At 42.4% G+C, this 20,951-nt stretch overlaps 1 protein-coding gene across 1 annotated transcript in view; it reads left to right on the forward strand.

Moving 5' to 3' along the window:
• otud4 (OTU deubiquitinase 4) overlaps positions 1–20,951 on the forward strand; it is a 132,816-nt gene that overhangs the window by 106,260 nt on the left and 5,605 nt on the right. Inside the window, exon 17 of the mRNA XM_068041448.1 lies at positions 12,935–12,975. Within this exon, the coding sequence (XP_067897549.1) occupies positions 12,935–12,975 (41 nt within the window). The remainder of the gene's footprint in view (positions 1–12,934; positions 12,976–20,951) is intronic.

Consider the following 20,951-nt stretch of genomic DNA (forward strand, 5'->3'; position numbering starts at 1 on the left):
AGAAAACCTGTCCTATTGGTTCTTGTATGGACATAGCAAGTAAGTAATCAAACACCTACTGAATTGGCCAGTACATCCACCTTAAGAAAGAATTAAATCTGTTGTGGCCTATCTAGGACAGGGAAAAGAGGGAAGCCCTTTGAACCCTCCTCACTTGACCGTAACAGAAATTTGGGGGCTCACGTCTGGGAATCAAACCCAAAGACAATGGGAAATTGGAAGCGGGAAACCAAATTGATCTCTAGCAATAAGTTTAAAACTTCAATACAGTTTTCTTGTGGTTTTTAGTGCTAGAGGACTAAAATTTCCACATTCGAAGCCAGTACCATCCTGGAACAGAGTGAAGTAACTTGGACCAGGTTAAAAGTCCTATCTGTTGAAGAGTTGAGGAATGTAGCTGGGCAGTTAGAGATTACTATCCATCCAAAAGCTGGGAAACCTGAATTCCTAAAACTTGTGGCAAACCATTTTAAAATTGACACTGAAGAACTCGAGACAGGCATAGAACTGAAATGGACAAAGTAACATTAGCTAAGATACAGCTAGAACAGAGGAGATTATAATTTTTTTTTATTCGTTCCTGGGATGTGGGCATCGCTGGCTAGGCCAGTATTTATTGCCCATCCCTAATTGCCCTTGAGAAGGTGGTGGTGAACTGCCCTCTTGAACCGCTATAGTCCACGTGGGGTAGGTACACCCACAGTGCTGTTAGGAAGGGAGTTCCAGGAATTTGACCCAGCGACAGTGAAGATATAGTTCCAAGTCAGGTTGGTATGTGGCTTGGAGGGGAACTTGCAGGTGGTGGTGTTCCCATGCATATGCTGCTCTTGTCCTTCTAGGTGGTAGAGGTCTGTGTCACCTCTCACCTCCTGTTAGGAGACACTCTGGTTTCTTCCCATGGTGATTGCTCAATGGCCCAGGACGTGGCAACTTCACACCTCCTTTGTTTTAGGAGAAGATATTCAATTCTGTAATGTTTTAGGATAGGTGTAAGATGGGTTTCATTAACACCTTTTCACTCTGAAAATTTGTCCTTTGTCAGACTGTTTGGATGCACAAAAGGCTAGTCCCCTTTTTCTTCAGACCATTTTGGATCATTGTTCACTTTTTAAAATGAAGATTCATTTTTTTAAAGATAAAGTCTGCTTTTTCATAACCCTTCAGAGTTAGTCCGTAAATGTTATATCATCGCACTTCTGATGTGCATGGCAAGCTCTTAATACCTGTACCTAAAAAAAAAAACTCTTGATCTCAGTTTTGAAATCATCAATTGAACAAGCCTCAGCAGCTTTTTGGGACAGAGAGTTTCAGATTTCCACTATTCTTTGTGTGAAGAAGTGCTTTCTGACTTCAACCCTGAACAGCCTAGCTCTAATTTAAAACTTACGCTCCCTTGTTCAGGGAAATAATTTTTCTCTATTCACCCTATCAACACCTCATTAGATCACCCGTAATTTGCTATACTCAAGGGAATAAAAGGCTCCTGGAGGGAAAGTTGACCAGAACATCCTCTCCTGGATTATCTCTCCCATCACAATGTTTGCTGATGTTAAAATAGCAGTGTCTGAGTATTTTTGGTGATCGAACTCCAAAAATGTTGTATTTGCGAAATTAATTTTAACGACAAATTTGATCTTTCTATGTTCAAGTTATCTCACCATTTCTCCAGTGAAAAGAGACAACTTTGTTGGGATGGAATCAATTCTCTAATTCCTTTAAATTTAAAATTTGGTTAAAATAAAACATATATAGAAGGAATTTGGCAGTACTATCGGTTATAACACTACATTTTCATATCTGGATCTGAGCTTGAGTCTAGCCTGGTCTCAGATGCTAGCAGATAAATCACTTTACTGGCTGTCATTAAAAAGTGAAATCACCAAAGGATGATTTCAGTCTAGTTCATGGTGGATATACATACAGATAATAAAAATCCACTTAATTTGGCATTAGTTACAGGTTATCTAGGAAATTAACTTACGCTGTAGTGTTCTTCTGCAACTGAGTGGGTGATTGTGGCTGTAGGTTACCTGACCTGTAGATGCTTTGTGTTAATACTGGCACTAACATTCCTCCTCTTAATGAGAACTAAAAATACGCATGCACACATGTATACACACCTTCTCACACCACCCCCCCCCCCCGCCACCCAAAGAAAAATGCTTAACCAGTACCCTTGGATGACTCGCTAGTGGAGAGGGGCAATAGATGATGTAGGCAATTACAGACAAGCATTCTATGATTCTATAAAGCAGGATGAGAGGAAGAGGATGGGTGGAAAGTGATTTGTGCCAGTAGCATCAATTTGTCCTTACACCGAAGCTACAATCTTTTGAGAATGGCCCATGGTGCAAGTGCATCCGTGCCAACAGCTCAAGTTGGAATTTGTGTTGAATTTTGGAATGGGAGTTCTTGCATAAGAATCATAAGAAATAGAAGCAGGAGTAGGCCATATGGCCCCTCGAGGCTGCTCTATCAGACAGTAAGATCATGTCTGATCTGATTGTGGCCACTTTCCTGTCTGCCTGCCGTAACCCTCGACTGCCTTGTATTTCAAAAATCTGTCTAACTCAGGCTTGAATATATTCAATTACCCAACCTGCACTGCTTTCTGGGGAGGAGAATTCCAAAGATTAACGACCCTCTGAGAGAAGAAATTCCTCCTTATCTCAGTCTTAAAATGGAGATCCCTTATTTTGAAACTGTTCCCCCTGGTTCTAGATTCCCCAACGAAGGGAAACATCCTCTCAGCATTTACTCTGTCAAGCCCCCTCAGAATCTTATGTTTCAATAAGATCACCTCTCATTCTTCTAAACTCCACTGAGTAAAGGCCCAATCTGCTCAACTTTTCCTCAAAAGACAACCCCTTCATCCCAGGAATCAGCCTAATGAACCTTCACGGAACTGCTTCCAATGAAAGTATATCCCTCCTTAAGTAAGGAGACCAAAACTGTATGCAGTACTCTAGGTGCAGTCTCACCAATGCGCTGTACAGCTGGAGCAAGATTCCCTACTTTTATACTCTTTTAGATTAGAGATACAGCACTGAAACAGACCCCTCGGCCCACCGAGTCTGTGCCGAACATCAACCACCCATTTATACTAATCCTACACTAATCCCATATTCCTACCAAACATCCCCACCTGTCCCTATATTTCCCTACCACCTACCTATACTAGTGACAATTTATAATGGCCAATTTACCTATCAACCTGCAAGTCTTTTGGCTTGTGGGAGGAAACCGGAGCACCCGGAGAAAACCCACGCAGACACAGGGAGAACTTGCAAACTCCACACAGGCAGTACCCGGAATCGAACCCGGGTCCCTGGAGCTGTGAGGCTGCGGTGCTAACCACTGCGCCACTGTGCCGCCCTTGCTATTCCCCCTTGCAATAAATGCTAATTTAAATAGGCTATTGTTACATGAAAATCTCAACCTGTGGCACGCTTGGCTGGGGAGCATAAAATATGGTGAAGGAGCAGCTTTTAAAATTATGCAGCTCACCATTAAAAAGATTAGTTATGCTGCCAGCCAAATAGTGGACTAATTATTCTCAATGATACAATGGATAAAACGAATGCTTAAGCATGAAGACTGAGTATCCCAGAGAGGGGTTTCTCAATAAGATCATAAAAAATTGGATGCAGAAGATAGCCCTGTTCTTTTTAGAGACCACCAACATATTTTCTCATTCAAATAACCATAGAATCTAAGAATCTTACAACATAGAAGGAGGCCATTCTACCCATTGTACCTGTGCCAGTTCATTGAAAGAGTTCTCCAGTTGTGAGCATTCTGGGCTACCACATTATGGCTAATTCCTGAATAATAGCCAGTTCCATGTATAATGATGTTTTCGTGCTCAAACATTACTGAACAGTAATAAAGTACAATGCTTTTCTGTTTATCAAGATTGAGCAAGGTTGAAATGGAGAGCCTTGATTCATTCATTGATATTCGCCTTTACTCAAAAGAAAGAGAGAATATGAAAATAGAATGGCAGTCAACATAAAAAGGAACCCAAAGATCTTCTAGTGGCATGTAAATAGTAAACGGGTAGTAAGAGTTGGAGTGGGCCCTATTAGGGACAGAGAGGGTAATAGATGCTTAGAGGCAGAGGGCAAGACTACTATACTGAATGAGTACTTTGTATCAGTCTTCAGTAAGGAAACAGAGGCTGACAAAATATCAGTAGAAGCAGAGAGTAGAGACAATAGATAGAATTAGAACATTACAGCGCAGTACAGGCCCTTCGGCCCTCGATGTTGCGCCGACCTGTGAAACCATCTGACCTACACTACTCCATTTTCATCCATATGTCTATCCAATGACCACTTAAATGCCCTTAAAGTTGGCGAGTCTACTATTGTTGCAGGCAGGGCGTTCCACGCCCCTACTACTCTCTGAGTAAAGAAACTACCTCTGACATCTGTCCTATATCTATCACCCCTCAACTTAAAGCTATGTCCCCTCGTGTTTGCCATCACCATCCGAGGAAAAAGACTCTCACTATCCACCCTATCTAACCCTCTGATTATCTTATATGTCTCTATTAAGTCACCTCTCCTCCTCCTCCTCTCCAACGAAAACAACCTCAAGTCCCTCAGCCTTTCCTCGGAAGACCTTCCCTCCATACCAGGCAACATCCTAGTAAATCTCCTCTGCACCCTTTCCATAGCTTCCACATCCTTCCTATAATGCGGTGACCAGAACTGCACGCAATACTCCAAGTGCGGTCTCACCAGAGTTTTGTACAGCTGCAGCATGACCTCGTGGCTCCGAAACTCGATCCCCCTACTAATAAAAGCTAACACACCAGATACCTTCTTAACAGCCCTATTAACCTGGGTAGCAACTTTCAGGGATTTATGTACCTGGACACCAAGATCTCTCTGTTCATCTACACTACCAAGAATCTTCCCATTAGCCCAGTACTCTGCATTCCTGTTACTCCTTCCAAAGTGAATCACCTCGCACTTTTCCGCATTAAACTCCATTTGCCATCTCTCAGCCCAGCTCTGCAGCCTATCTATGTCCCTCTGCACCCTACAACATCCTTCGGCACTATCCACAACTCCACCGACCTTAGTGTCATCCGCAAATTTACTAACCCACCCTTCTACACCCTCTTCCAGGTCATTTATAAAAATGACAAACAGCAGTGGCCCCAAAACAGATCCTTGCGGTACACCACTAGTAACTAAACTCCAGGATGAACATTTGCCATCAACCACCACCCTCTGTCTTCTTTCAGCTAGCCAATTTCTGATCCAAAGCTCTAAATCACCTTCAACCCCATACTTCCGTATTTTCTGCAATAGCCTACCATGGGGAACCTTATCAAACGCCTTACTGAAATCCATATGCACCACATCCACTGCTTTACCCTCATCCACCTGTTTGGTCACCTTCTCGAAAAACTCAATAAGGTTTGTGAGGCACGACCTACCCGTCACAAAACCGTGCTGACTATCGCTAATGAACTTATTCTTTTCAAGATGATTATAAATCCTGTCTCTTATAACCTTTTCCAACATTTTACCCACAACCGAAGTAAGGCTCACAGGTCTATAATTACCAGGGCTGTCTCTACTCCCCTTCTTGAACAAGGGGACAACATTTGCTATCCTCCAGTCTTCCGGCACTATTCCTGTCGACAATGACGACATAAAGATCAAGGACAAAGGCTCTGCAATCTCCTCCCTAGCTTCCCAGAGAATCCTAGGATAAATCCCATCTGGCCCAGGGGACTTATCTATTTTCACACTTTCCAAAATTGATAACACCTCCTCCTTGTGAACCTCAATCCCATCTAGCCTAGTAGCCTGAATCTCAGTATTCTCCTCGACAACATTTTTTTTCTCTGCTGTAAATACTGACGCAAAATATTCATTTAAGACTTCCCCTACCTCCTCTGATTTCCCACTACTATCCTTGATTGGCCCTAATCTAACTCTAGTCATTCTTTTATTCCTGATATACCGATAGAAAGCCTTAGGGTTTTCCCTGATCCTATCCGCCAGTGACTTCTCGTGTCCTCTCCTTGCTCTTCTTGGCTCTCCCTTTAGATCCTTCCTGGCTAGCTTGTAACTCTCAAGCACCCTAACTGAGCCTTCACGTCTCATCCTAACATAAGCCTTCTTCTTCCTCTTGACAAGCGCTTCAACTTCTTTAGTAAACCACGGCTCCCTCGCTCGACAACTTCCTCCCTGCCTCACAGGTACATACTTATCAAGGACACGCAGTAGCTGCTCCTTGAATAATCTCCACATTTCGATTGTTCCCATCCCCTGCAGTTTCCTTCCCCATCCTACGCATCCTAAATCTTGCCTAATCGCATCATAATTTCCTTTCCCCCAGCTATAATTTTTGCCCTGCGGTATATACCTGTCCCTGCCCATCGCTAAGGTAAACCTAACCGAATTGGATAAAAATTGAGAGGGGGGAGGTACTAAAAAGGCCAGCTATGCTTGGGGTTGATAAGTCATCTGGTCCGGGTGACTTGCATCGCAGGTTGTGAAAGGAAGTGGAGATGGAGATAGCTGAAGGGCTTGCCATATTCTTCCAATCTTTCCTGGATACAGGGGAGGTGCCAGAGGATTGGAGAGTGGCAAATGTGACACCCTTATTCAAGAAAGGGTGTAAGGACAGTCCTTGAAACTACAGGCCAGCTAGTTTAACATCAGTGGTGGATAAAGTTTTAGAGACAATAATCAAGGAAAATATCAATGGACACTTACAGAGGTTCGAGTTAATTAAGGGCAGCCAGCATGGATTTGTAAAAGGCAGATTATGTTTGACTAATCTAATAGAATATTTTGATGAAGTAACAGACGGTTGATGAAGGGAATGTGGTGGATGTTGTTTATATGGATTTTAAGAAGGCATTTGATAAGGTAGCATATAAAAGGCTGATTAACAAAATTGATGCTTGTGGAATAGGAGGGTCAGTGTCCGATTGGAAAAAAAAATTGGCCTAAGGACAGAAACGGTGAGTCGTAGTAAATGGTTGTTTTTCAGACTGGAGGATGGTAGTCAGTGGTGTTCCCCAAGGGTCAGTGCTGGCACCACTGCTTTTTTGCTATATATAAATGGCTTTGATTCTGGAATATGGAGTAGAATCTTAAAATTTGCTGATGACACCAAACTTGGAGCTGAGGCAAACAGTGAGGATGATATGAACTGCCTGCAAGAGGACATAGATAGGCTAGTAGAATGGGCAGAGAGGTGGCAAATGGAATTTAATACTGACAAGCGTGAAGTGATGCATTTTGGCAGAAGGAATAGGGAGAGGCAATATATACTTAATGGCACAGTTCTAAAGAGTGTGTAGGAACAGAGATCATTGAAAGTGGCAGGACATATTGAGAGAGTAGTTAGCAAAGCATATGGGATCTTGGGCTTTATAAATAGAGGCATTGAGTACAAAAGCAGGGATGTTATGCTGAACCTTTATAAAGCTCTGGTTAGGCCCCAAATAGAGTACTGTGTCCATTTCCGGTCACCACACTTTAGGAAGGATGTGAGGGTCCTTGAGAGGGTGCAGAGGAGATTTACCAGAATGGTTCCAGGGATAGAGGATTTTAGTCACAAGGTGAGGTTGGAAAAGCTGTGTTTATTCTCCTTAGAAAAAAGGAGATTTAATAGCCAGTAGAAGATTATGACAGGCTTAGGTAAGTTAGACAAGGAAAACTGTTCCCATTAACAACCCGGGGACACAGATTGAAAGTCTTGGGCAAAAGATGCAGGGGGAATATGAGGAAGCACTTTTTTATGCAGCGGATGGTAATGACCTGGAACTCGCTGCCCACAAGGATGGTGGAAGAGGAAAATGTCAATGACTTCAAGAGGAAGTTGGATGGCCACCTGACTTGCAGGCTTCGGGGATCGGGCCTGGGAGTGGGACTGACTGCAGAGCTCTGTGGAGAGCCAGCATGGGCCCGGTGGGCCGAATAGCCTCCTTCTGTGCCGTAAATGACTCCATGTCTCTATAATTCTGCCATTCAGTAAAAGGTGTGCACCAGTCCAGTCAATGCCACCTATTTTCAGGAAAATCAGTGAAGGTGTTGCCCCTTGCAAATATACAAATATAATTTGCTTGTTACACTTGATGCACTGCTGACTGCTTAATATGGCAGACAGTTCACTGGATGGCTTGGAAGAATTTGATGGCTTGAAAAATTTATGCGGATGTAACCCTCACTTCTATGGTAAGAGCCATCCTGATCTAGATGTTGTCTGCAGCTCATTGTGCAGCAGATAGTACAACTTTGTGACAACTTGCAAGTGGAGTAGAAGTGATGAAGACAGGTCTCATGACATGTGCTGGTACAGAGAGTTATATAAAGATAGGTCTCAGGGTAATGACATGTAGCCAGAACACCTCATATGTTGCATCTGCACTTACTGGCTCTTCACAAACTTGATATCCTTTTTTAATTATGCAGCAATTTCAGAAAGTGCAGATATTAACATATTCTCAGGTTATGTAATATGTTCTCCCTTTACAGAAGGTGTAATAGAGATGCTTCAGCAGGAGCGAGATAAATTTCAAACAATAGGAAAATTGTTCTAAACGTGCACAATAAATACCAGATGTTGATAACTTTTTAATTTATCCGTCAGCGTCAAAACAAGAGAAACCCACAGAGCAATGATACAAAACTTCCTTCAGCAAGTTCAACTGCACGGGTTGAGAAACACTAAGGAGGTGGAGGTGTGATAAAAAATATAAACCCGTCACTAACCCTGCAAAATTAAGCAAATGAGAAGATAGCTACTTGAATTTTGGTTTTATTTGTATTGGAGGTGAGATATAGCTCAACATTAGTGTGTAATTTATGTACAAGTACGGTCCAATGAGTTTTTAAAACCCTCCTAATTACGGAGACATTTAGTTACCAAGCATAAGATATACAAGGACCAGCAACGTTCGTTTTTGTAATTGTATAACTAATCTTTATACAGAAAAAATACTTGCACTGCATTACAGGAGTTCCAAGAAATTCCAAGAAATAGAAAGAGACTTCAAAGAAAGAGAAAGGAGAGTTCCAAAAGGAGAAGGTGGAAAGGGAGTTAATGCGCTCGAACTAACTAGGGGAAGACCCAATTCAGCCAATGAAGGCACCGCTAGCTCAGGACCAGGTGCTGAGCTCTTAAAGTTCTCCCAGTTGATACCAAAGTTCAATGAGGGGGATGTGGAAGCATTTTTCATTTGTTTTGAAAAGCTTGCAAAACAGTGGCCTCTAGAGAGCTGGACACTATTATTGCAAAGCAAACTAACAGGAAAAGCCCATGAGGTTTATTCACTGTTGCCTGATGAAAGTTCATCAGATTATGAGATGACTTAAAAATGCTATCCTGAGTGCATAAGAGCTAGTACTGGAGGCGTACCGCCAAAAGTTCCGAACTCTCTGAAAGCAGCTGGAACAAACTTAAATCGCGCTCGAAAGGGTTAAGCAACTCGCTTTCAACCGATGGATACGGGAGTCCACCAATGAAAACCTCAGAAAGGTGATCCTCCTCGAGGAGTTCAAAAACTTGCTTCCCTTTTCCTGGAGGAGCGTAAGGTTCTAAGAGCCAGGCAGGCAGCAATCCTGGCTGATGATTATGCACTTATTCACAAGCCCTTGCCCCAAGGGAAACCATTCCTAGTCACCTCCAAAAACCTGAAAAGAATAGAAGATGGGAGAGTGATAAAGAGGATGAACAACCCTGAGCGAGAAGGGAGAGCTGGAAACACAGCAGGCCCTCATCCGGCCAAAAAGGAAGGTGCTGAGAACAGGAGTGACGCCCGGAAGCCTGTATGTTTACATTATAACAAGGCAGGTCACCTTCCAGCAGTGTGTTAAAACGGTAACACAGCTGGGAACGGGACAAACAAGCACAGGTTCGTCAGGCAGTCAAGAAAGAGGAGGGCAAAAGGGACAGTGAGGACGAGTTGGAGGGAAGCCTGGAGGATTCTCAAATCGAATCTCCTACTGTCTGGTTAGCTAACATTGAAACGTTAGGGAAATTAGACTCCGTACTCTCCTGTTTAAATGCAGAAAAGAGAGGAGTCCTCACAAGGCTGCTCACAGCATTTAAAGAGATCAGCAGGGACAGGGTGCACCACCCTAACCCTACAAAATGTGGATGTAGGAAAAACCCCTCTCAAAACAAAATCCCTATCGTTTAGGTCCCAGGAAACTCACCCACGTTTGGAAGCAAATTCAGTATATTTTGGAGCACAAGCTGATTGAGCCCAGTCAGAGCAGTTGGAGTTCCCAAGTTGTGCTGGAGCCCAAACCCGATAGCTCAACAAGCTTTTGCATTGATTACAGAAAGATTAATGCAATGACTAGAGTTGATTCCTACCTATTACCCCACCTGGAAGACTGTATAGATAGAGTAGGAAACACCACCTACATAACCAAAATAGACTTGTTAAAAGGGTACTGGCAGGTTTCCTTACCCCCCACCCCCGTGCTAAAGAGATCTCCGCTTTTGTCACCCCAGGTGCCTTATTCCAGTGTTGGGTGATGCCCTCTGGATTAAGAAATGCACAGCCCTTTTCCAAAGGCTGATGAACCAGGTAGTGGCTGGCCTGCCCAACTGTGTAGTACACCTGGATGATCTATTAGTGTACAGTGACACCTGGAGCGACCACCTAGACCTGTTAGCCCTCTTCCAAAAGTTACTGTCGGCTGACCCGTGGTGAAACTCGCAAAGAGCGAGTTTGCTAAGCTCAAGTAACCTACCTAGGGCATATTGTGGGTTAAGAGAGAGTGTTGCCCAGAGAAGCAAAGGTACAGGTGCTGTTAGATTTTCCCGTCCCTACGACCAAACAGGAAATAATGTGATTTTGGGGATGTGTGGGTTTTACTGCAAGTTTGTGCTAAAAGCCAGCACTTTAGCCACCCCACTGACAGACTTATTACAGAAAGAAGCAGAGGTAGGCTGAAAGCCATCTTAACCAACAAGCTGATGCTGGCAGCTCCAAACTTTAATAAACCATTTAATTCGGCAGTGGATGCTAGTGACCTAGGGGTAGGTGTCGTCCTGCTGCAAGATGATGTGTTAGCCATTGAAAGACCAGTTGGGGGTTGCTCTCTCGCTATCGCGCTCTCATCCACATCGCTATCTCCAAGGACTCACTGAAACAGTCATCTGCCTTTTCAAACTAAAAGCCTCAGGACCACTGAATTCAGCTAGAAACAAGCCGAATCACCAAACTCCACAGACTGTATACCTTTTTTATGGGCTCTAACTCAACAAGTCTACCTTTCCCCACTTTGTAACTTATTTGTGTGTATGTAAACCTCTAGTGTGTGTGTGTGTGTGTGTGTGTGTGTGTGTGTGTGTGTGTGTGTGTGTGAGTGAAAGTTGGTGCGTTGTTTATAATTTTATTAGTTCGGTTTAGGTAAAATAAAGTTAACCTCTTTCTTTGTCAGCTCAACTTTCTTTAGTTAACCAATAGATAACCTGTCCTATTGGTTCTGGTTATGATCATAGCAAGTAAGTTATCAAACACCTACTGAATTGGTCAGTACAGCCACTTTATGAAAGAATTAAACCTGTTGTGGTCAAACAAGGAGAAAAGAGAAAAGGGAAAAGAGGGAAGCCATTAGGTCTAGGGGATTTGTCAACTTTTCGTCCCATTTAATTTTTCCACTACTTGTTCTTATTAATATTAGTTAAGTTCCTCACTCAATACACCTGGTTCCTCACAATTTCCGTTATTTTCTTTGTGGCCTCTACTGTGAAGACGGACTCAAAGTAATTATTTCATTTATTTATTTATTTAGAGATACAGCACTGAAACAGGCCCTTCGGCCCACCGAGTCTGTGCCGACCATCAACCACCCATTTATACTAATCCTACACTAATTCCATATTCCTACCACATCCCCACCTGTCCCTATATTCCCCTACCACCTACCTATATTAGGGGCAATTTATAATGGCAAATTTACCTATCAACCTGCAAGTCTTTGGCTGTGGGAGGAAACCGGAGCACCCAGCGAAAACCCACGCGGTCACAGGGAGAACTTGCAAACTCCGCACAGGCAGTACCCAGAATTGAACCCGGGTCGCTGGAGCTGTGAGGCTGCGGTGCTAACCACTGCACTACTGTGCCGCCCAAATGTCCCTGCATTTTTCTTATTTCCCATCATAATTTCTCCTGTCTCTGCCTCTAAGGGAGCCATGTTTACTTGTGCTACTTTCTTCCTTTTTACACATTTCTTACAAACTCTTTTTATATTTCGTGCTTGTTTACTGTCATATTTTCTTCCTCTTTATCAATTTCTTGGTCATCCTTTGCTGATTTTTAAAACCCTCCTAATCCTCAGGTTAACTATTTCTGGCAACATTGTAAGCTTATTCTTTTAATCTAATGCCATCCTTAACTCCTCTATAGTTAGCTTGGCTGTACCACGTTTCCAGCGTAATTTTTATTCCTCAAGGGAATGTATATTCATTGAGAATTATGAAATATTTCTTTAAATCTTTGCTATTGCTTACCTGCCATTCTAATCTTTTAATCTAATTACCTAATTTCCCAATCTACCTCAGTCAGCTCTCCCCTCACATTTCCATTATTGGCTTTGTTTAAATTTAAGACTCTCGTTTCAGACTTAACCACATCACTCTCAACCTCAATATGCAATTCATTATATTATAAGCCTTCTTTCTCAAAGGATCCTTTACTTTAAGATTATTTATTAATCCTTGGAAAATACTTGATCTAAAATAGCCTGTTCCCTAGTTGGTTCGTCAACATATCGTCTTAGAAAACTGTTTCAAATGCATTCCATGAACTCGTCCTCCAAGTTACTTTTGCCAATTTGGTTTGCCCAGTCTATATGAAGATTGCATTATTGAACTTGTGACAAATTTAGGAAGAAATAATGATTTCTAACATCTTTTCCTTGCCTCTTTCTTCCAATAGATAAAAACATCCTACGCTTTTTCTACAATCTTGGTGTTAAGGTAGGCCAATTTACCTTGAGTACCTGTTCACATCAGAATTTTAAAAATCATTAACAGGAAACTGTTTGCTCTACTGATTTACGTTGCACAGGGTTCTGCATGTCCAACTTTAATTCCTGATTAATTGGTTTTCTTGAAGCTACATTCTCATTTTTGACGGTTTGGTAACCATTGTAGCACACTGCAATCTACCCTCTTGCATGAAATGAATTGCTATTGCTGCGGCTTTTAGGGTGCATTTATAAATCACAAAACTTATAGCCAGTATTAAAAAGTTTTGAGGGATCAAATTAAGCTCAATCCTATCAATGTGAAAACACTTCTTTGTGTTTTCTCTCAACCACACCCCTTTCCCCCCACTCCCTGCCCCCCCCCCGTTCCACCTATTTCTGAAGGATGGTCTCGCTGTAAGGTGCACTTCCACAGATGCTGGCAGCCCTGAACTTTCTCACTGGAAGTGGCTTTCCCTGTGTGTGAATGTCCCCCAAGCCTGCCATTGTCTGATGTCTGCATATGTATATATGCAGTTAACTGTATAAGGATCAGAAGCAGGACCCTGGGCTGATTTCTTCCCTGTATTGCTTCAAGAACTAAGGGAACAGTTGGGCTAATTAGCTCTGTAATGCCCCATCTGTGTTCAACGCGCTCCATAGAACTGAAATTTACAATCTTATAGGTCTGTGCGGTTCTTTGCCACATGTTGTGCGTTTACTCATTGAGCTATGAGTGAGATCATATTTATACTCCGGCAAACTTTACATTTCAAGAACACTCAAAACTGTTAGAAAGTATTTATAAACACTTTACACCCTTGTGTGCACAATAAAGCCAGTTTACGGAAATTTTAATTGACTTAAAGGAACAATATACTTTTAGACCTTTATAAATTAGACCCTCCAAATGGAACGAGGATTTTTTAAAGAAGCAATAATTTTTCCAGTGCACCTAATCCAGCTATTTGTGGGGAGCACAGAGTGATCGCAAAACTGAGTGCATTGTTAAGAGTGCTACAGTTGGGAATTTGGTGCAGAGGGGGGAAGGTGGTACTGCTTTTTATTTTTTTGTACCCTCCAATTACTTGTAGTGGAAGCTGAGTCAGTAAGTATTTAGTAGTTTAGTGCAAGTTAGTGTATAGGAACAGGAAAATAAACTTATAGCAGAGTACAAGCTAGAGACAAATAATTTATGCTAACATATGAGCAGGTTGTGTGTCTGGACTGCAGTATGTTGGAGTTTGTGGACAGTGAGACTGTCCCATGCGAACATATCTGCAGTAGATTTCTGTGTCTCGTATCTGTCCGCCATAAACTCATGGAGCTGGAATGAGAGTTGGAGATACTCCAACATTTAAGGGAGGGGAGCAGTACCTGGACAGTTTTCTCCGGACTTTGGTCACAAGTCGTGGTGAGGTACAGGTTCAGAATGGGGTTGGTGTGACCGACTAAGTGTTCAGAATAAGGGGAACCCAGGTGAGATCAAGAATGAGGGACTACAGAAACTAATTCTATCCAACAGGCACAATGTGCTGGGTACCTGTGAAGTTAAGGATAGCCACAATGCGGACCATGGCATCTTGGAGTAGGTGGCTGTCCAAAGGCGGGAATAGGATGAGGGGAAGTGCAATGTGATAGTTGTCAGGGATTCACTAATTAGGGAGGCAGAGAGCATTTGTTGTAAGCAGGATTGAGAGTCGCACATCATTTGTTTCCTACCTGGTGCCAGAGTGAAGGACATCTCAAACTGATGTGAAAGGATTTTGGAGAGGGAGGGGGAGGATCCAGTCATTATGGTCCATGTTGGGACCAACAACATAGGAAGGAGAAGGCAAGAGGTCATATTTAGAGGATGCTAGAGTCTAGGAGCTAAATTAAAAGACAGGACCTCAAGGATTACAATCTCTGGATTATTACCCAAGCCACATGCAAATTGGCACAGGCATTAACAGATTAGGGAGGTGAACACAAAGAACAAAGAAAAATACAGCACAGGAACAGGCCCTTCGGCCCTCCAAGCCTGCGCCGATCCAGATCCTCTATCTAAACATGTCGCCTATTTTCTAAGGGTCTGTATCTCTTTACTTCCAGCCCATTCATGTATCTGTCTAGATACATCTTAAAAGACGCTATCGTGCCCGCATCTACCACCTCCGCTGGCAACGCGTTCCAGGCACCCACCACCCTCTGCGTAAAGAACTTTCCACGCATATCCCCCCTAAACTTTTCCCCTTTCACTTTGAACTCGTGTCCCCTAGTAATTGAATCCCCCACTCTGGGAAAAAGCTTCTTGCTATTCACCCTGTCTATACCTCTCATGATTTTGTACACCTCAATCAGGTCCCCCCTCAACCTCCGTCTTTCTAATGAAAATAATCCTAATCTACTCAACCTCTCTTCATAGCTAGCGCCCTCCATACCAGGCAACATCCTGGTGAACCTCCTCTGCACCCTCTCCAAAGCATCCACATCCTTTTGGTAATGTGGCGACCAGAACTGCACGCAGTATTCCAAATGTGGCCGAACCAAAGTCCTATACAACTGTAACATGACCTGTCAACTCTTGTACTCAGTACCCCGTCCGATGAAGGAAAGCATGCCGTATGCCTTCTTGACCACTCTATTGACCTGCGTTGCCACCTTCAGGGAACAATGGACCTGAACACCCAAATCTCTCTGTACATCAATTTTCCCCAGGACTTTTCCATTTACTGTATAGTTCATTCTTGAATTGGATCTTCCAAAATGCATCACCTCGCATTTGCCCTGATTGAACTCCATCTGCCATTTCTCTGCCCAACTCTCCAATCTATCTATATTCTGCTGTATTCTCTGACAGTCCCCTTCACTATCTGCTATTCCACCAATCTTAGTGTCGTCTGCAAACTTGCTAATCAGACCACCTATACTTTGCTCCAAATCATTTATGTATATCACAAACAACAGTGGTCCCAGCACGGATCCCTGTGGAACACCACTGGTCACACGTCTCCATTTTGAGAAACTCCCTTCCACTGCTACTCTCTGTCTCCTGTTGCCCAGCCAGTTCTTTATCCATCTAGCGAGTACACCTTGGACCCCATGCGCCTTCACTTTCTCCATCAGCCTACCATGGGGAACCTTATCAAACGCCTTACTGAAGTCCGTGTATATGACATCTACAGCCCTTCCCTCATCAATCAACTTTGTCACTTCCTCAAAGAATTCTATTAAGTTGGTAAGACATGACCTTCCCTGCACAAAACCATGTTGCCTATCACTGATAAGCCCATTTTCTTCCAAATGGGAATAGATCCTATCCCTCAGTATCTTCTCCAGCAGCTTCCCTACCACTGACATCAGGCTCACCGGTCTATAATTACCTGGATTATCCCTGCTACCCTTCTTAAACAAGGGGACAACATTAGCAATTCTCCAGTCCTCCGGGACCTCACCCGTGTTTAAGGATGCTGCAAAGATATCTGTTAAGACCCCAGCTATTTCCTCTCTCGCTTCCCTCAGAAACCTGGGATAGATCCCATCCGGACCTGGGGACTTGTCCACCTTAATGCCTTTTAGAATACCCAACACTTCCGCCCTCCTTATGCCAACTTGACCTAGAGTAATCAAACATCTGTTCCTAACCTCAACATCCGTCATGTCCCTCTCCTCGGTGAATACCGATGCAAAGTACTCGTTTAAAATCTCACCCATTTTCTCTGACTCCACGCATAACTTTCCTCCTTTGTCCTTGAGTGGGCCAATCCTTTCTCTAGTTACCCTCTTGCTCCTTATATATGAATAGAAGGCTTTGGGATTTTCCTTAACCCTGTTTGCTAAAGATATTTCATGACCCCTTTTAGCCCTCTTAATTCCTCGTTTCAGATTGGTCCTACATTCCCGATATTCTTTCAAAGCTTCGTCTTTCTTCAGCCGCCTAGACCTTATGTATGCTTCCTTTTTCCTCTTAGCTAGTCTCTCAATTTCACCTGTCATCCATGGTTCCCTAATCTTGCCATTTCTATCCCTCATTTTCACAGGAACATGTCTCTCCTGCACGCTAATCAACCTCTCTTTAAAAGCCTCCCACATATCACATGTGGATTTACCTTCATGCATGAAGGAGTGGTGTGGGAAAGAAGGGTTCCATTTCAAGTGACACTGGCACCAGTACTGGGACAGGAAGGAACTGTACTGTTGGGATAAACTCCACCTGAATTGGGCTGGGAGCAGGGTCCTAGTGGAAAGGATAAATAGGGCGGTCACAAGGACTTTAAACTAGTAAGTTGGGGGAGGGGAGAAACATGTGTAGAAGCCATAGTATAGATAATAATTCAAAAACAAAGAAAAGGGAGGAGAGTGGAGCAACAGTTAGAAATTGTGCTTTAGGCACTACAGGTAAAGGGAAAGCTAAAAGATGTAATGTAATTAAACTAGGAAACCTGTGAGTAAAACATTAGAGCAGAAGGACAGTTTAGGATGTGTGGCCCAAATAAGCATTCCCAATACAAACGCTCGGAGTGTAAGGAACTAATTGAATGTATTGCAGGTGCAGATTCAACTTGGAGTGTCTGACATGGTGACCGTTACTGATGCATGGCTGCAAGACGGTCAGGGCTGGGAAATAAATATACCAGGTTATAAGGTTTTCAGGAAAGATAGGGAAATGATAGAGGAGGTGGTGTATCTAGCCTTAGTAATTAAGGATGAAAGCGCTTCAGTGATGAGAGATGATATAATGAGAGGTAAGCAGATAGTTGAGACCTTTATAGGTAGAATTAATAATTAGAAAAGGTTTTAAGAATTAGCAGGAGTTGTGTATCGACTCCATGGTAGTAGCCTTTAAGTGGTAGCTTGGATGAATGCTGAGATTTGACAAGCATGTAGCAAAGGCAGTGTGGTTTTGGTGGAAGATTTTAACTTTCATATAGATGGGGATAAGCAGACTAGTGCATGTCAGAAAGATACTGAATTTCTTGAGTATGTTCAGGATAGTTTGCTGCAACAATATGTCCTAGAACCAACAAGGAGGCAGGTCACATTAGATTTACTAATGGGCCAGATTTAGTTAACTGCCTAATGGTGCATTAACTTTTATCTAATAGTGATCATAATATGATGGAGGTTAATGTACTGTTTAAAAGGGAGAAACATGAAACAGCTACTGAGATTCTAGATTTATTTAAGCTGACTTCAATACAATGAGTTCATAGTAAACTGGGCAAATCTGTTAATGGTCAAAACTAATTAAATATGATACAGAACTGTTTATCTCCCTAAAGGGCAAGGCTCTACTTGCCAATGGTCAACAAAAGAGGTAAGAGACAAAATAGAACTAAAACCATACAAAAATGCAAAAAATAGCATGGCTAAAATGGCAAAGCTGCAAAGGGTGGCAAAACAGATAGCAAGAGCTACAAAATGGAGTATGAAAAGAAACTTGCAAGGGATATCAAAGTCAACACAAAAAATTTTTTTACAGTTTCATTTGGGAAAAGAGAGTGGTCAATAGCAATGTGTTGCCCCATGAAAACTGATGATGGTGATGTTGCCAATGGAAATAAGGAAATGGCAGACACGCTGAATAATTACTTTGCTTCAGTATTTACAGTGGAGGAAAGGGTCAGCATGCCAGACACCTCAGGGAAACTTGTTGAATCAGGGACAGGGATGCAACAAAATTAATATAAGCAAGATAACAGTAATGGAGAAATTAATGGAATTAAAAAGCCCAGTACAAATCCCCAGAACCAGATGGTTTCCATTCCAGGGTTTTAAAGGTAGTAAGTGGGAGCATTGCAGATGCCTTAACTATAATCTTGCAAAGTTATCTCGAATAGGGAGCCATTCCTTTAGGTTGGAAAATTGCGCATGCCATTCTGCTATTTCTGAAAGATGATAGAGGGAAACCAGGGAATTATAGACAAGTTTGCCTAACAGCTATTGTCGGGGAAAGTTCTTAAGTCTGTGATTTAAGGATAGAGTGACTGAACAGCTTGAAAGTGTTCAGCTGATCAGAGAGAGCCAGCATGGATTTTTAAAGATTAGGTCATGTCTGACAAATCTGATTGAATTGCTTGAAGAGGTAACTGATGTAATGGACAGGGGAATGTCTATGGATGTTATTTATATGGATCCAGCAGGCATTTGATGAAGTCCCTCATAAGAGTCTTGGCTAAGGTGAAGCACATGGAATTGAAGGCAAATTATTGGCCTGGTTAGGACATTGACTGAGCAGGAGAGAGTAGTGATAATAGGCAGTTAGTCTAATTGGCAGGATGTTACTAGTGGTGTCCTGCAAGGATCTGTGTTGGTGTCTCAACTGTTCATTGTATTCATTAACGACTTTGATGATGGAATAGAAAGCCGCATATCCACATTTGTCAATTACACAAAGATAGCTGGCATTTTAAGCAGTGTAGAGAGAAATAGAAAATTACAGAGATATTGATAGATTAAGTTAATGGGCAAGACTGTGTAAATGGATTTCAGTGTATGCAAGGTCATCCACAAAAGTATAGAGCAGGATACTTTCTGAATGGTGAAAAGCAAGAAACAGTGGTGGCTCAAAGAAAATTGAGTGTCCAGGTACAGAGATCATTAAAATGTCATGAACAGTTACAAAAAGTAATCAAAAAGGCTAATGGAATTCTGGCCTTTATGTCTAGCGGACTAGAATACAAGGGGGTAGAAGTCGTGCTTCAACTATACAAAGGCCTGATTAGACCACACTTGGAGTACTGTGAGCAGTTCTGGGCACGACACCTTAGGAAGGATATATTAGTTTTGGAGGGATTGCAGCATCGATTTACCAGAATGACATCTGGACTCCAAGGGTTAAATTTCGAGGAAAGATAACAACTGGAGTTGTATTCCTTGGAATTTAGAAGGTTAAGGGGTGATTTGATTGAAGTTTTCAAGATATCAAGGGGAACAGAGAGGGTAGACCAGGAGAAATTCTTTCCACTAGTTAGGGAGACTAGGGCTATGGGGCAGAGTCAAAAAAACTAGAGCCAGACTTTTCAGGAGTGAAATTAGGTAATACTTCTACACGCAAAGGATGGTTGAAGTTTGGAACTCTCTTCCATCAATGGCAATTGATGTTAGATCAATTGTTAGTTTTAAAACTGAGACTGATAGATTTTTGTTAGTCAAAGGTATTAAGGGATTTGGGGTATATGGGGTTCGTTTTGAGGGGGCTAAATGACCTATTCCTGTTCCAGTGTTCTGGCCCCATTTACACTAGATCACTATCTTAATTGCATAACTGTTCTATGAGTTGTCCATTAATTGAGGCCTGCTGCAGGTGCTTACAGCCCTGATGGTTTGTTTTGAGTAGATTATATAAGATAGAAAATATCCATACACTCATGTTTCTGCTTTTCTCTGGCTTGGTCAGCAATTTTGACTTGTTCTAATTTCACATAAGTATTATTGTGTCTTTTAAGTCATCTACCGAACTGAGCACCCTGGTCAATTTAATAAAGCAATTCCCCACCACCTGCTTATTTACAAAAAAAGACACCTCCTGCCCCCATAACCATAAGGTCCCCATGGCTTTCTATAAAATTGCTATCCTTTTTGCAGAGGCATTTTTTCTCTTTCTTTCTGTCCCCTCTCCACCCCTACTTCCCCTTCACACCATATCGCAAACTGATTTTTCTCCTCTTCACGTTTAGCTCCAGCTCTTACCTGCTGCTGATGCTTTGCAGTTAAAGGCAATTTTCAGTAAAGTTAGGAATTCCTAATCTGGCAAAAACTATTGAGATTAGGAAGTTCTGCCCACTGAAGGTGGCAGCCTGTAATATTTGAGTAAAGCAGCAGCAGCATTAGGCAGGAAGTGGAGCCGGGACCTGCAGTGAACAGCCACAAGTGGTGGTGATTCACTTGATGGAAGCTCACACATTAATAGTTTAGGAACTGCTGTACTAGTAGCCAGTGATTCAAAGTTTTACATGTAAGTGATTGTGCTTTTTCATATCAAACTTACATTTCTCTTTCTTT

This window comes from Heterodontus francisci, chromosome 1 (assembly GCF_036365525.1).
Source record: "Heterodontus francisci isolate sHetFra1 chromosome 1, sHetFra1.hap1, whole genome shotgun sequence".
Classification (NCBI taxonomy): domain Eukaryota; kingdom Metazoa; phylum Chordata; class Chondrichthyes; order Heterodontiformes; family Heterodontidae; genus Heterodontus; species Heterodontus francisci.